The sequence below is a fragment of the Ammospiza nelsoni genome, chromosome 6 (assembly GCF_027579445.1).
Source record: "Ammospiza nelsoni isolate bAmmNel1 chromosome 6, bAmmNel1.pri, whole genome shotgun sequence".
NCBI lineage: Eukaryota > Metazoa > Chordata > Aves > Passeriformes > Passerellidae > Ammospiza > Ammospiza nelsoni.
In genome coordinates, this window is record NC_080638.1 from 191697 (window position 1) to 207748 (window position 16052).

Sequence of the window (16052 nt, forward strand, 5' to 3'; positions counted from 1 at the left end):
TAGGGAAATTGAGAAGCACCTAACTCTGGGAAAGTTGTCCTCATTTGTGAAAACTTGTCAACATTTGTGAAACAGCCTCAGATTTTGGTGTATCTTGAGAAAAGCCAGAACAACCCCCTGAGGCAGTTTAAGTACTCACAGTCACAGCATGTATATAAAATATATAAATACATATATACATTTAAAAAATTATATCATAATTAGGCCATCTGTCTAGAACCTTATTAGTGATACTTACACTAGGAATTTCATTTATCGTCTATTTTTGGAAGATCCTTTCCAGCCTCTTTCTTCCTCTGAAACTACAAAGTAGTAGTAAAGGAACTTTTTATTCCGAATTTCTTGCATGATAAATTATACAAAAGCAGCCCTGTCAAAAGCTGCATTTTCCTCTTCCTTCTGCTTCAGACTGACAGCATGAAACTTAGGCCTGCATAAATTATATTAAAAACCACAAAAACTGGATCTAAAGAGGAGGAGACAGCAGGAACAACCAATAAGTAGCAACACAGATTTTAAAACATATTTTATTTCATGTGCAAAGTTGCCAAGGAAAACACACGTACAACTTCAGCTAAGCTATAGCCACTAACATGAAAGGAACTATTCTATGTACTCATAAGCTTTATTTCTAGAATCACCCTATGGCTCAGAGTAAAAACATAAGGATTTGGTAATGATCCAGAACATTTTAAATCCCCCCTTTTCAGTCATATGTAAAATTCTACCATCAGCATGTAGTTTTAAGTAACAGGTCTTGGAGATTTTCCTTCTGATTGCATAGTATAAAATTTTAATTATTTCTTATTCTCTTGATTTAATCCCTAGACTCAGCTTTAAATTTGCTCTCAATGTTGCAGCTTCAGAAAATTAATTTTCCCACTTACAGCTGAAATACTCATAAATTTTGAGCAAGTTTCACAGACACAGCCGTTACAATTCAGTTGAATCAAGCTGTGAACACCAAAGATAACATGGATTTTTGTAATCATGCAGAGCTAGTCCTTTCCATAGTTCAAAGATGTAAGAAAAGTTCATTTCCTTGGAAAGTGAGATCTGTTGCCTGGGAAGTGAGACAGTTTATTGATATAAATTCTGTAAATCTCTGTAAAAAAGTGTAGAGGCTGTTATTGGAAAGGCTTCCTAGAACATACTGCAATATTTTCAAGAGGTTTTTTATTTTCCCTTGTAAATTCACATTTATTGAAATGCTACCATAGGAATAGGTACTTTATAGTCCTGAACAATTCCCAAAGCTCCATGAAGTAATAAAGTAGCCACTGCAGTCCAGGTCTGAGTTTCAGCAGAGCAGTGAGGAGAGGCAGTTCCTTCACCCTGCCCACACATGGGACACTGAGGCACAGACACATTTTGGACCAATCCAGAATCCTGAAGAGCAGCAAACTGACCTCCCATCTCCCAGTTTCCAGCCACCCATAACCAGACAGCATCCTTCCTCTCCTGGCACAGTTTTAAGACACTTGTGATGGCTAATTTATTGGGGGGGTTACTGCTCAGCCCTGTTCTCCTTGAAGGGAGCAGGTGTTTTGCCAGTAAACAAAAAAACAAAAACAAAAACAACAAAACAAAACAAAACAAAAAACAAAACAAAAAAAAACCCAAAAAAAATTGCCAGTAAACAAAATCTTGCAGCAGAAAATTTACCTGTAGCTGTGGTTTGCCTCAACACTAAAAGGAGAACACACAAAAGCACACTGTGGGCTGAAGCCATGCAGTGCCATGGCTGTTTAAAAATTCTGTCCTGTGTTGGTTCTTACTTCTGTCACACCAGCTGTCAGCAAGGTAAACAGGGCACTTCTTTGTGTACAACATGTCAAATTCATATTCAGAATGCACAGCAATGGCAGGGAAGACTTCAAATGAAAATAAAAAGTCAAAAAGCATAAGAATATCTGTGCTGGACAAACATGATTTCTGATGAATCCAAAGAACTGCCCTGTTGTTAGGCCTGAGCTGTTTCTGTTGGGTTGCTAAATCCTGCATCAAAATTTAAGCCTCAGCAAAATGGATTCTATCATATTTTCCAAAATCCTTGGCTTCACTCTCATTTTTTTTCTATCAAGTATGACGTTGAATACAGCTTGCAGAAGTCAGCAGCAAGATGAAATGAAAAAGCCTTCCCAGTCAATTTGTCACAGAAGGAAATATTAAAATTTGTTTGTTGCAAAAAAAAGTGTTCAGGTTTTTCCTCATTGCAGCATGGAGAGTATGAGATAAAGACAGGGATAAAGAATAAATTTTAGTTTTACTTACATCCAGATCTCCTTGCCAGATACACAAGACCTTAACTGATGACCCAGTGTTTGGACTGGTTTACACAGCACAGAAATGATCTGGCCTCCAGTGAAGAGAGAATACTCTGGAAGAGAAATTCACCTGCTCTCTAAATATTGTAATCAGTGGAATCACCTTTCCTTGTGATTTACAGTCCTTTGCACCCATTATTGCCCAGTGGCTAAATGTAAATTTCTAAAGTTACAAAATTGTTTACAGACCCCAATATAGTAACAACTTACTCCTTGGGTATGAATTGAGTGTGGAAAATTCATGAAGTCAAACTTCCTAAAACAAGAATTATTTTTAACAAATTCAAAAAAAGAAAAAGAAAATCAAACTCCTGAAACACCTCTTCATGACACTTGTAATTATTTTCAACACATCTATGATACATTTGACCACCTAACTATTTAAAGCCCATTTCTCCTCTTCCATGAGCTTCATAACAGAACAACTCTGAGATTTATCTCTTCATTACTACCTCTCTACCCCTTAAGGAACCTGAAATGGATAGGGACAAATTGATGGACAAATAGAACCAGTTTTGAAAAAATATTTAAATATTTTTTGACACACAGATATATAGATACGCATGAATATGATACAATATTCATCAGAATATGGTCTTAAAGCAATTTTAAAAGCATGAAATATTATATGATTTGGGGGCATTTCAACTATTTTTAAAATCAGCACCTAAACCACTTTGTGCAATGCAGTTATTTTCAGGAGAAATTCTGCAGTATTGACCAGCTGTGCCTTTATGACTTGGTCATCTTGAAAGATTTTTAAAGAGCAAGTCAGTATGCAATTTCTTTACTTATCTATATATAAATCTCATTTCCACAAGTTGAGTTTTGCATTATTTATTTCTGAGAGAAAGGCAAAAGTTCAAAAAAAGCATTCTCAGAGAGTATTCTTCTCCTTAAAAAATGAGAAGAAAAAAATAAAAAAAATTTGAATTCTTTTGATAAACAAAAAAGAAATCTGCTGCTCATTCCTGGAGTTAAAAATTAACCCATGAAGGGAAAGCTGCATTTTCTAGTATGTGTGAGCAACATGCAAGATCCCTGTCTCGCTGCCATTTCATGTCAGTGTGGGCTGGGAAGCCACTGGGATTTATTAGTGTATAAGAAATTCAAGAGCAGGACAATAACTGGTTGGACACAGAGTTTGGAACTCCTGGGACGTGCACAGGATGAACAGGGGCAGCAAAATGCAGTGAGCTCAGAAAACTTGCTGCTTTTAAGCTCCCTCTGACTTCCAGAGGCTGGCAGTCAGCTCTTACACTGGCAATGCAGGGCTAAAAAACATACATTAAATGTCATTAATTCCTTAGCAATCAGACATCTTGAAATGTAATGGAAACTGTGGTCAGCTTGGTACATATCAGCCCTTAAACAAAACAATTCTGTCACTCAACCTAATGTTGCATTTTCTACCTGCCTCTCATTTTTACCTCACACTTCTTATGTGTCTCTTTCAAAGAGAGTCTAAAAAAGAAATGATCACAGTTTAAGATAATACCCTCATTTCTATATATAGGGCTTGCATGCACCTTTATCAAGTTCTACTCACAGTATTATGACATAAAAATATTACTCATATTTCCAGACTGAGTGCTAGAGTTTCCAACACAGATTATATGTCAAGAAATGACTCTCAACAAGTCAAGAAATTACTGCCAACAAGTTCCCTTTTATCCTTTTACTGTTCTACTGATGCTAATAAATGTCACAAGTGTTTTTTCCAAGTGAAAGTGGTCAGGACACACAAACCAAGAAGGATTTTTTTTGTTGTTTCATTTGCAACTGTTTCTACTGATGATTTACAACTCTGAAGACAGACAGTGGTCAGAACATCAAGATTTTGTGTGCACAGTAAACAGTACTTTCACCTTAACATTTAACATATCTTTAAAGAAAATTGGGGCATTGAATAGAAAAAACTAAATTACTACTTTTTTCTCAGTAAAAGTGGTATGGATATATCTGGACAAGGTTATCACTTTAAACACAAATACTTTCTTCTTTGAAATCAGTATTGAAAAACTATATTGTACTCGTAGCCATACAAAATGTTTATTATATTACAAATAATTTGTACACTATATTTTCACTTTATCATTGCTTTGTGCTCAGACAGTATAAATATTACAGCATGATTTTTCTTTCCCAGCAATGTCCTAACTGTCCTGATATAATCTGACTTGATACTTAAAAAAAAATTACAGAAACATATTACAAACAGGATAAAAAGGCATCATGAATGAAGAATGTAAGATGGTTTTCTGAATAAAGTGCATGACAATGGTTTCAGTGATGATTCAGGAAATATTCAGTAGACTGCACATCATCCATAATAATACCAAACAAAATAAATTTTGAATCTCTAACAGGTCTTCATCAGAAGTATGAAGAGTACTTTGTTTAACTATACTGAAATGGTTTTTCTTTCTAGAAGGCCATTTAAATGCTTTTGCTCAGGGGTTTTCCATTTTCTACAGACATCCAAACCCTGGACATCTCTATATTTTCCAAAATTTTTAGTTTCCAGTAAGGCAAGATACAAGATCCATTGTGTAAGATGTATGAGACTTTACCCTCACACATTTTTAATAGAACTATTAAATTGCCACAATTTAAGAATGGGAACAGACTTACAAACAGAGTTAAGTGTCCAAAAGATGCTGTTTAAAACTGGAATGCCCTGTTTCCTGTGACTTTTTTGGGAATACACTGTTACATCTCCCTTCCCACCTCTATGGCTTCAGCGTGCTCATCCATGGGATCCTGGCTGCTTGCACAATTTCAGCTTCAGGAGAACTCTGCAAAACTGGCTAGAGAAATTTATTACACAGCACATTTCACCCCCATTGCTTAGAAGGACCCATTTACTTGCAAAATTTCACTGGGCTACATAGAAGAATCATTCAAAAACTGATAATAAAGCTGATGCAGAATGTGGCTGGCACAACCTGGTGTAGGTTTCACTTTCCAGGTTAGCCCAAGGCAGCTGTGAACTAGCTGAGGCTAAATAAAATCAGCTGCTCTTCCATTATATCTGCACTCATGTTACAGTGATCCAACTGACTGAAAAATAAACAAAATTCTGTTTGAGGGATCTAGTGAAATTTGCTTTTATAGACAAAGCCCAATAGAGAAAATAAACCCTGCTGTCAGAGAGTGAAATTCCCACTGAAGCCAACCAGAACCTGTCTTTCTGTGGTACACTGAGTTCGGCCCAGTATTTTTCAGCTGTTATTCTTAAAGTGTGATGCTCTTAGCCAGCTATTCATTTAACCAAATTTGGCTGTGTTGTATCACACTGATAATACCAGCATTACCTGGCTGACAGGTAACTGAGACAGCAGTCAGCCTTTACTAGACTTGCATTTATATGAAAAATTGAGTTTCTTTGGTTGTTTAGTATCCAAGTCACCCAATTGTATATTTGTGTACTCCAGACATAGCACGATTATACTGATCAGTAAAATTATCAGGGGTTTGTTCTTTCTTTTTCCACTTAGTTTATGGAAATTTTCTGACTATAGCAGACTAGTCACTTATATAAATATACAGCACATATATACATAGAAATTACAAAAATACATTTTTTTTATATCTGATTTTAAATAATAAAAATGAAATTTCACATTTATCGAAAGATTAGCTAGCATTCCAAATGCTTCTGCAATATTCAAGGTATTGGAGCAGAGGATGTCTGTATATTCTAGGATAATTACGCATCACAGTCTCAGGGTTTATAGTATAATTATTAAAGGGAAAAATAGCTCTGCTTTAAAAGTTTGTGCTTCATCAATTTCTTCCTCTATCCCCTATTCTAGTCTTCTTTCTCCTTCTCTCAATTTACTGATGGCCAAAAAAGCTAAACCAAGTTCCCTTTCTCACATCAGTTAAGACCAAAGAAACTCAGAGAAATGAAATGATCAGACAAAATAGTAATTGAGGATAACTAAATAACCCACTGAAATGAAGGACATTACCTTTAACTCCAGTTGACATCAAACACCCAACACAACAAACTTTGCAAAAACTTCAGATCCTGAAGCTAATTGCTGAAGGAACTGAAAACAACTGTTCATGTCTCCAACTAGTTTGTACAACTGCAAAATATTAACTACTGTCCCATCCCAAGTGGTTTGATTTTCTTTTGGGATTGGATTCCTACCACAACGCAGTGTAACAATCAGTGACCTTTATCTTGCACAATATGAAGTCAACATCATTTCTGGCAATGCTCTCTTTTTCACAGAACATTCATATTTTTGTTAATCCATGTAGCTGTTAACTTATTTACAAGTTAATATAGTAATTAGGTCCTCTACATTCAGAACTTCCTGGGTGCGCATTCACCGTGCCAGCACAATCAAAATCAACTGCAGCTTCAGGTAGCACTTTCTGGCATCACTTTAGTAGATAGCATTGCTAAAGAAAGAGGGAAAAAAGCACTGTGTTGAACAGAGGTTTCCCTGTCCAAGCAGGTGTATTCATTTTTCCAGGTTGGAAGGATTTAAAGGTCTCAGGTTTACCAGCTTCACATGCTTTCAGAGTGAAAAGCCCGATTATAAAGCAAACAGGAAAAACCTTTTTTCATTTATCTGGGAAGCTTTTAGCACCAATATCCTTTGCTGGCTCTTCATGCATTGTATTCTTTCACGCTGAAAAAAAAAAATCTCCTCCATAATTCATCAGTGTCACTGAATGACAAGGTAGCCACCAATCACGGAAATGTTATTCACCTTCTCTACAGTCCTCTCTTCTTTCACTTCTTTGCACTGTTAATAGGATGAAGAGACTCTGAGCTATTTACAGGACTTTTATTTGTATTACTTAATTGTGTTGAATTCTTTTGGTTTGAATATAGTGTCTGGGATGAAAAGGCCGAAATGACTCTGCATTGCTGAAATCAGCACCCCTTATACAATGTCCCACAGCAGACAATTAACACGGCCACTGCCACACCAGCCATGGCCTCCAGCAAACCCTGTTATGCAGATTTTTTCTTCTCTTATCAAAGTTTTGGCATGCAGAAGTTATTTTCAGCAGCTCTGCCTCTGGGCCTGTAAATGGAACTTCTTGTGGCACAGACATGTTCAGCAGCATCTTTAGTGAGGATGGGTCATAATACGAGAGCAAAGTGACAAACAATTGCATATGGTTGATCTCATCAGTATGAAACAGTTTCCTGGCAGCTTTTCCTCAGCTGGAAAGCAGAATTTCATTTCTTCAGAGCCCTGTTGCTCTGCTTTAAGTCATTTCATAGTGTTGACTTTTCATACAGATTAAAACGCCATCGCTTTGGCACAATTCACAGAAAGTTAGTGGCCGAAAATTAAAGGAGCTGCTTTCTTGGCTTCCCCAGGTCACAAGACACAAACACCGTGCACAGAAGATACATTAGACCTGGAACTCAAACATATCTGTCTGCTTCTTGGCCAGCTTGGCCACTTCTTCCCTTATTGCCTTGACGAGGGCAGCCGTGGAGATGTTGGTGAGCGGCGCGTCCGAGGGGTCGTTATCGGCCAGGCTGTGCTGCGAGGCGGCAGCGGAGGCCAGCGGGGCCTGCTCCAGGCTGGGGTGCAGGCTGCCCTGCTGGCTGTACTGCCTGGGCAGCCTGGAGGGGGAGTTGTGCTGGTAGCGGGGCCTCGGGTAAGCCTCGATGTAGCCAGGCAGGGGCACCTGCAGGAATTATATTGCACAGGGTTATGCGGAACAATCGATCCGCCAGCGACCACAAACCTCCCTGGGGCAGAGGTGAGAGAGAGAGCACCAAAGGAAGGGAATGCAAACCTCAGAATTAATTCCCAGCTTCAGGGTGACCCCAACTTCTGGGAATGATTGGCATCTGACTCCATGATTCAGAAGAGTGAAATATTGCCTTATTAAAACTATATTCTATCACATTATACTATTCTAAAGAGATACTATGCTGAAGAGATACTAAAGAAAAACCCATGACTGTCTCCAGACAGTCAGGACACAACTCGGACCTAATAGGCCAATTAACATAAACAACCATCACCAGAATCCAATTAAGAACTCACTCTCAGTAAGCAATCTCCATAACACATTCCACATGTGCAAAAACAACAGGAGCAGTGAATAGAGATAAGAATTGTTTTCTCTTCTTCTCTCTGTGCTTCTCCAGGAAAAATCCTGGGACAGAGAATTATATCTCCCTCTGTTCAGAGAATGTGAATGCCACAAGCTTCTGCCTACACATGCCTGTCCTGGCATGTACCATTTATGTACGTCCCAGCTGTGGCAGCAGAAACATCTGCTTGTCCTCATTTATCATCACCTCCAAAAGTCCAAGGGAAAAGGTTTTTCTGGAAGTGAGCTCTCTGCTTAGCAAACACTTAGGTTTTAAACAAACAGCATGATTTTAGTACACCAAAAACCTGTAACAGAAAAGCAGTTTTCTGATTTCTAGCTAATCCAAGCTAGCCAAGTGTCTGGCCTCACTGGTCCTAACAAACTCACTAGATCCAGACACCAGGGATAAGCTCAGGTGTGCCAGTTTGGAAATTCAAGGCTCAAAGGGATGTTTGACTGCTCAGAAGTGTCAGGATTCCTGGCCATGTCTAACAGAATAACATGAGGGATTAATAATTTTTGTAACTCCACAGATTTACAAGCCCCATGTTAGCTAAAACTAAAACAATAACATAGGCCCTTAAGTCACAATGAGAGATTAAATTTCTTTCACCAGTCTTTTTGGCACTCAGAAGATTTTAATGCATCAAATAAAAATCAATATTTATGATTTCCAAAAGTCTATAAAATGGGAATCTACAGGCCTTAATTTTGAAGAAGGCTTTATGCCTGAAGCTTGACCTCTACACAGCCTTGGGTATCCATCAAATGCTGAAGAGAATGTCAAACATGTTCACTATGGTGTGATGAGACAAATGTAGGAAGCAGGTATGGTACGAAAGTGATCATTAGATGTAGGCACCTCTGTTTAGTTTACAACAGGCTCTTCAAAAGGTGATTGTACTACAACAATATGTGATCACACCACTAGAGGCCACCAAGTTACTGTTTTCACTAAGCATCCAGCAGCTGGGAAAATAATTGCTTTGTGGATACAGTTTCATTGTCCCACAGAACTTAGTGTTTCAACGCTTACCATTTGTCTCAGAGAATAATATATTACAGTAATTGTGCTTATAAAATAGTTCCTTGTTGTAAAATCTCCTGTTTCCTCCCTTGTTTACAGTCTAGGCTAGCAGAAATGTGTGGAAAATGAAGAATCTTATAGATATTTAGCCTCTGTTCTCAATAATTTTAAGAAAATCTTGGAATTGTGATCAAGCTATAATATAAAGGCTCAAAACCTAAGACATGTCCAGGAATTCAAGCCCTGAGTATTAGTGAGAAAATCTGAGCATTACTTCAGATCTTTATGCTATTCACTTTTATTCAGGCTTTCTGACTGTGCTATATTGCTAATGCTATTACTAGCTCCTCTAGTAACGATTTTCAAATAAAGACAATTTCCTGACACATTTGCAAAATCATTATAGAAACTGCAGTAGTTTCTACATTTTTAACCCTTCTGCAAAGCCACTGGAGGGTTGAAATTTTGACTAACAAGGAATTGTTAAAGCTCTGCCATGGGTAAGTGAAAAGGGACATTTTTTTCCTCTGAATTCTATATTGCCATGGTTATTTTTCTGACAGTTTTTTACATCCCTCTTCATTCCTCTTTCCCTGAAGGAAACCCACAACAGGTTTATACTCTTCACTTTCCAGAGGAAGGAGCTGGGGGCTGGAGACTTGGTTTGCAGTTTTGACCCATTTGTTTCAGTCTCCACTTTTGACAAGTGATACCTGACTCTATTTCCACAGGACTGCAATCAAGAGTAGGGATACAGAAGAGAGAATGAATGGGAAACAAGTAAAATTTCCTTATTTGTTTCATGGCTTTTTCCCTTCTTAGAGAAAAAGTTCAAAATCGTTGCTAAGATACAATGGGCCTCCTGGATTTAAGATGTAAGGGTTAAAAACACACATAAAACAAATAAATAAAAAAAAACCCCACCAAAACAACAAAGGAAAATAAAGCTTTTCATGCTTTAAAAGGCAGCTCTGAGAAGGAAATTTATACCAGAGCATCACAAGCCTCCAGGAGTCAGGGGCACATCAGCAGGTGTGCTCAGCTTACAAATGAACAGCTTTTCTTTTTTTTTTTCCTGACAGTTCAGCCTTCAAATTCAGACTTGCACCTCAAAGTCATACTGAATTGTTTTCCTCACAGGCATTGGGAGCAGTAATGAAGAGTGAAAACAAAAAAAGCTGCCCCCAGGAACATTTATATGACTGTGTTGTCTCCTGCTTATCTGCTCAAAGCCAACTTAGATTTCAACTGCAATTCATTAAAATGTTCTGTGGACGATTTGCACAAGGAAATTGAATCTGTCTCCCAGGTTTTTTAGTCAGAGTGGTTCTGCATAGATACCAGATATGAGCTCAAGTAGAAGAATTTATCTTTTTTTTCCCTTGTGTAAAAAAAGCCCTACATTTGAGAAATTGTTTCAAACATGATAAACTACTGCAATTCATTTTAGGATGTTTCAACTTCAATTCTTTGAAATGTAGGTTTACTTTGGGCTAAAAATTACATCTGTTCCAGTCTGGGATTGTGCAATTAATTATTTAATTTATGATATGTCACTGCAGCCTTTGGGAGGATTTGAAACACTGCACAGCAGGGCTGCAGCAGTGCTGGGAGGTAAGATTTGGGAGCCAGGCTGTCTTGAGAAAAGCCTCCATGAGGGTAAGATGCTTCCCCAACTTTCAGACAGCTCAGGACTGTCTTGAGAGGCAGCATCACCTTTTCCTGACACGTGTCTATCTCAAAATTTAACCTTTCTCAGGAAAGGAAAATGACATCTAACCCACCAACTTTAAACAGGTGCCAGGCCCTAACCTAGTGAAGGATTCCACCCTCTAAAGATCTTGCCCACAGTTCCTGCTTGAACAGCTGAAGTATCTATGTCTAAGCCATCTCTTATGGCTTTTCACTGCTAGAGATTATTCCCATTCAAGGAAAAATTATCCTTTTCTGCTTCTTTGACGACCAGTGAAGAATTGCTGAAAATCCCTCCTGTGCAAAACACATAAAAAACAGGTGGTTAGAAAAGCAAGGATGCTTACAGAGTCTGCCCACTGCCCTGGCAACTCATTCTCTCCAGCATAGGGCATCCAGGCTTGGTTCCTGTAGGCAGTGGGAGGAGTTGGGATGAAGTAGCCCGTGAAGCCAGGTCGGTTTGCTGGAATGGCAAACACTGCTGGTACCGTATTTCCTGGCAAAGACAAAAACAGTAGGCACCATTAATAGCTGAGATTTTCACTTGTAAATCAGATGATAGTGCTTATGAAATAGGGACTTCATGCTTGTTTGTTGAGGTTTTTTTTTGTCTGGGGCTTTGGGTTTGGTTTGTTTTGTTGTTTTGGTATTTTTTGTCCTACCATCTGACTACTGCAACTTCATAATGCTGGGAAATACTGGAGAAGGCAAAATTTGCAGTTGTCCTCATAACCAGGTACAGCCTTCAGGTAAAGAGTCCCTAGGATTTGATCCTTGTAACAAATGATCTTTGTCAAAACTTTGACTCATTAGAGAAAAGGATTTTTTCCCTTAAGTTTGCCTCCTTGTATTCAATTTTCAGCTGTTGTTACGATGGGTTTCAGTGTAATGCACCTCTCTTTTCACTGTTTATCCAGTCTTTCATGATATCTATATTATTAATATTATGATTAATACCTATATTGTATTATATGCAGGTAAAAAACCCACAAAAATGAGTGACTGATATGTTTAACAGTCTGTACTCTCAACAATTCCATCATAAAACTTCAATGCTTCTGTAAAAAATACCAAGGTTCTACCTGTTCAGTTCCTTTCCCAAGAACAGTCTATGGCTGCCATAAATGACACAGCAACAACTCAAAGAAATATTTCTTGATTATTTCCAAATCTGGTTTATCACCTCCTGATTAAGATGCATGCCATAGGAATATCCAGGAAGCCTCCTGGATTAAAATCCCACTTTCACATTCCAATTTGTGTGGAAGGAGCCAGAGTTTCAGCCAAATCTCTGGGTAGGGTCACATCTGCTTTCAGGGAAGGTTGATTCCTGTGGCCCACAGAGATGCAGAGAACAATTTGTTACAGAAATAATCCACTGGACTGTCTGGAAGACCAGCATCCTAATGTGCATATTTCCCTTGAGATATTCTTCATATATTCCCTTTGCTATCATAACTCTGTGTATTTTCCTAGTTAAAAATAGACTACAAACAACTTTCTTGCCCAGTCAAGTCTTCCTTCCTCTAGTGTCTATTTACATGCAAAGACAGACTCCAGCAGTGAATCACCAACATCACACTGAGGGCATGAAATCTTCACCCCTAAATCCTGGATGGGACAGCTGCATATCCTCTTCATCAGTTATTACATTTTCAGTTTATTCAGTTATATTACATGGACATGTATCTTACTTTTCAGACAGCAAATATAACATCATTTACATGAAAGCAGAAGGGCAGGAAACCCTTTAAAACCACAGCAAAGTACAACTCCAGCATTTTCACTGAGGAACAGAAGCACAGCAGCATTACACAGCTGGGCAGATTCAATGTAGTAGAATTAATGCAGAGAAAATAAAATTTCTCCCCCTTCCAACTGCACATCATTTGAATATTGCTGCTAATTGCTCTCAGTAGCTATGATACCACTATGCTGACAAAATCACAAAGACATGGGAAGGCCCATGGAATTCATACGGAGTATAATTGAATTAGCATCAATTACTGGCTGCTTCAAATATCCATTCCCCAGAATCTCATTTACAGCCCTGGCATATTTTTTGTTCCTGAACAACCTACCAGAGGGCTATCCTGGTAGGCTATCCAACCTACTCTGACAGATGCTGGGACATTGCATGGGCAGGTGCACAGAGACAGAAAGACTCCACCAGTGACATCCATCCCCAAAGCAGTCTCCATAAACCCAGATATTTACGGTTTCTCAATGACCTCCCATGCAGTCCCAGGCCAGAATTGCTATGGATGCAATCAGGAGTAACAGAAGAGGAGTAAAATATGGTTTTTAGCACATTTTTCTCCAGAGCAGAAACACACCACCTCTATCCCAATTCCTCCATGGTTTGGAAGAGGGTGGGCTAAGAGAAGAGGTGTGTCAATCATTTGTCCTTCCAGGCAAGAAAGAGCACAAGGGTTGCTATTTTAAATGAGTTAGCAAGGCTGAAAAGGAGCATTCTTCATACATGTACAGAGAAGAAAATGCTGCTCCTGTACATGGCAAAGGGCTCCTACACTAAAACACTCTTTCTATTTAACCACAGCAAAAGGAGCTACTACTCAAAATGAATATTCAATTGGCTGATATTATACCTTATCCTAAACCATTATTGCAACATCCTTATCTTAGAGCTGATGCTGGGCTGCATGAAGGTCATTTTGTCTCTTCTGAACTGCAGCCACCCTTCAGCAACACACAATAATAAAATCTCCCCATCTCTGGACCCAATCAAAAAGTGTATCCCAGAGATCCCATTACTGCACACATAAAGAAGAGGTCTTGGTAGTGTGGCACATTTCATAGCTTGAAATGTTTTGAAATGGGAGGGTGAGCATCTGCTCCTTTCAGGTACTGCACCATGTGCAGAAGGTATGACAACAAGTGGGAGCAGAATGGATCCTGCAAACCTACTCTATTTAATTAATTGACAACTCATTTGCTTAGCCACATCATGATTCTCAGTCAGTGATGTCAAAGACAATGCAGATAACTCTCTATTACTTCTGAGGAAGCTAAGAAAGAATTTTTTTCTGGGAGATTAACGCAGCAATATCTAACAAACTACTAATTTCAAAGCTTTGAACTAATGGAAAATTCTTTTGAATATTGGAAGCTCTTTTCCATAACTCTTCAAGAAAATACATTTTGCCAATAAAAAGCCATTTGAAGTATTTTTTCCAGCTAAATATTTTCCAGACACCATCAAAACAGTCTATCAGCTTCATCTCATGATTAAATCAATTCATTTATAAATACCTATCAAAAGGACCAGGAACTGACTAGACATTTAAAACTGGGACTTTTACACCCAAAACAAGTTCTGGGCAGAAACTATATTCTCCAGAACAGGAAGGGTGAAGAGCTAACAGATTACCTTTGACTGTGCAATAGCACCACCGTTTTGTGTTTTGAAGGGAAGGGGCCATGTACCTTCAATTTGCCTTCCTCAGTAGCCCACTGTTGTGACAAGAGTAGGGATAAAGTTTCTCAAGAGGCCATCAGGAGCCTTTAAAAAGTTTTCAAGCACTTGGATCAGTATTCTTGACTGACAAAATATTGCAAGGATCTAACTCATTTCTCCCCCATCGCCTGTCTCTCCCATTTTGCTTGGTTGGTACAAAGTGCAACACAAACAAGTCACACAGCTGTCCCAATACTGCAACTTATTTTGCTACCAACACCTTCTAGATCCTCCCTAAAAATTCTACTGGGTTTTGGTGTACAAATGAGCAGTTTTACTGGGTTTTATCAATTCAGAGTTCTTGAACACAGAACATCTGGGACATTACTGCTGCATCCTACCTTCAGAAAAGGCCATTTCCTGGTGCTACTGCAGGATGAGTATTTTAGGATGCAGCTGGTGCTGCACTTACAAAGGGACAGGCCATCTTCTGCAGGGCTCCTTCAGCTGCACCAGGAAAAACCCCACCTAATACAGTCTTTCTCCAAATAATCATCCTTATTTGCTATATCCCATACTTTCATTTCTGTCCAAAATAACTTATAAGGTTCTCAAAGCTGAATCGTGTCACCTGAGTGAAAAGCAGATTGATCGAGTGGACCGACAGACATGGGAGCTCTGGAACCCGGTGCAAAAGGTGTCTGATCATGGTGCTGGGCCTGATCTGCTCCACTGGACTCAGGTATTCTCACTTTGCTGCCAATATCTGATGTAGACCTGTGTGTTAAAAAGAAAAATAATACAAATTTTTTGTTATTCTGACCTACAGATGTGATTTGTAGGTACATACATGCCTATCAGCTCCAGCAGGACAAACCAGTGAGGAGCGATCTGCCCAACTTTGCTCTGGCATGACAGAAGCCTGGAGAACAACTGCACAACAGAATTTTGGAGAAGTCTGGAGAAGTTTGCAAACAATCCTTTTAGTTTTTGGTTGCTCTTTTTACCAAAGCATCGTATAGGGCATCTGCTTTCTGCTTCAAACAAATGCTTGAGAAACACACCACTAAAACCAGAGATTTACCATAAATTCACCAGAGCTTTACCATACTTGATTCACCACCACAGACTACAGACAGTCACAACAGTGTACATGACATGGTATCATACAGTTGGAGACCACTGTGGTAAATAACATTACTGTACTTGGGAAGTGCTGAGGTCTTTGGAAATGTTGCAATTTCAGGAAAGCAGGAGAATGATGGTGTGAATTATCTGCCTCAATCCAGCACATCATTATGAGAGCTGAGGCAAAGAATGCTTTAAAACAAACAAGAGCCTGCAGATCCTAATTTTATTGACGCAGACTGGCTAACAGAAAACTCATTGTTATTTAATTTTGTGTTAAAATGAAACAAAACCAACATGTTTCTAATTTTAGGAATGGATCTTTTTAAGTGCTCCTTCAGGGTTTGGCCCAGTTATTATGACAGTGGGC

General features: G+C 38.7%; 1 protein-coding gene across 1 annotated transcript in view; it reads right to left on the reverse strand.

Moving 5' to 3' along the window:
• Positions 1-509: 509 nt before the first annotated feature.
• Positions 510-16052, reverse strand: part of KIAA1549L (KIAA1549 like) — a gene marked incomplete at its 5' end in the record, with an annotated part of 134513 nt that continues 118970 nt past the window's right edge. The window contains 3 exons of the mRNA XM_059474302.1: positions 510-8000; positions 11484-11632; positions 15186-15331. Coding sequence (XP_059330285.1) covers positions 7719-8000; positions 11484-11632; positions 15186-15331 — 577 coding nt within the window. The remainder of the gene's footprint in view (positions 8001-11483; positions 11633-15185; positions 15332-16052) is intronic.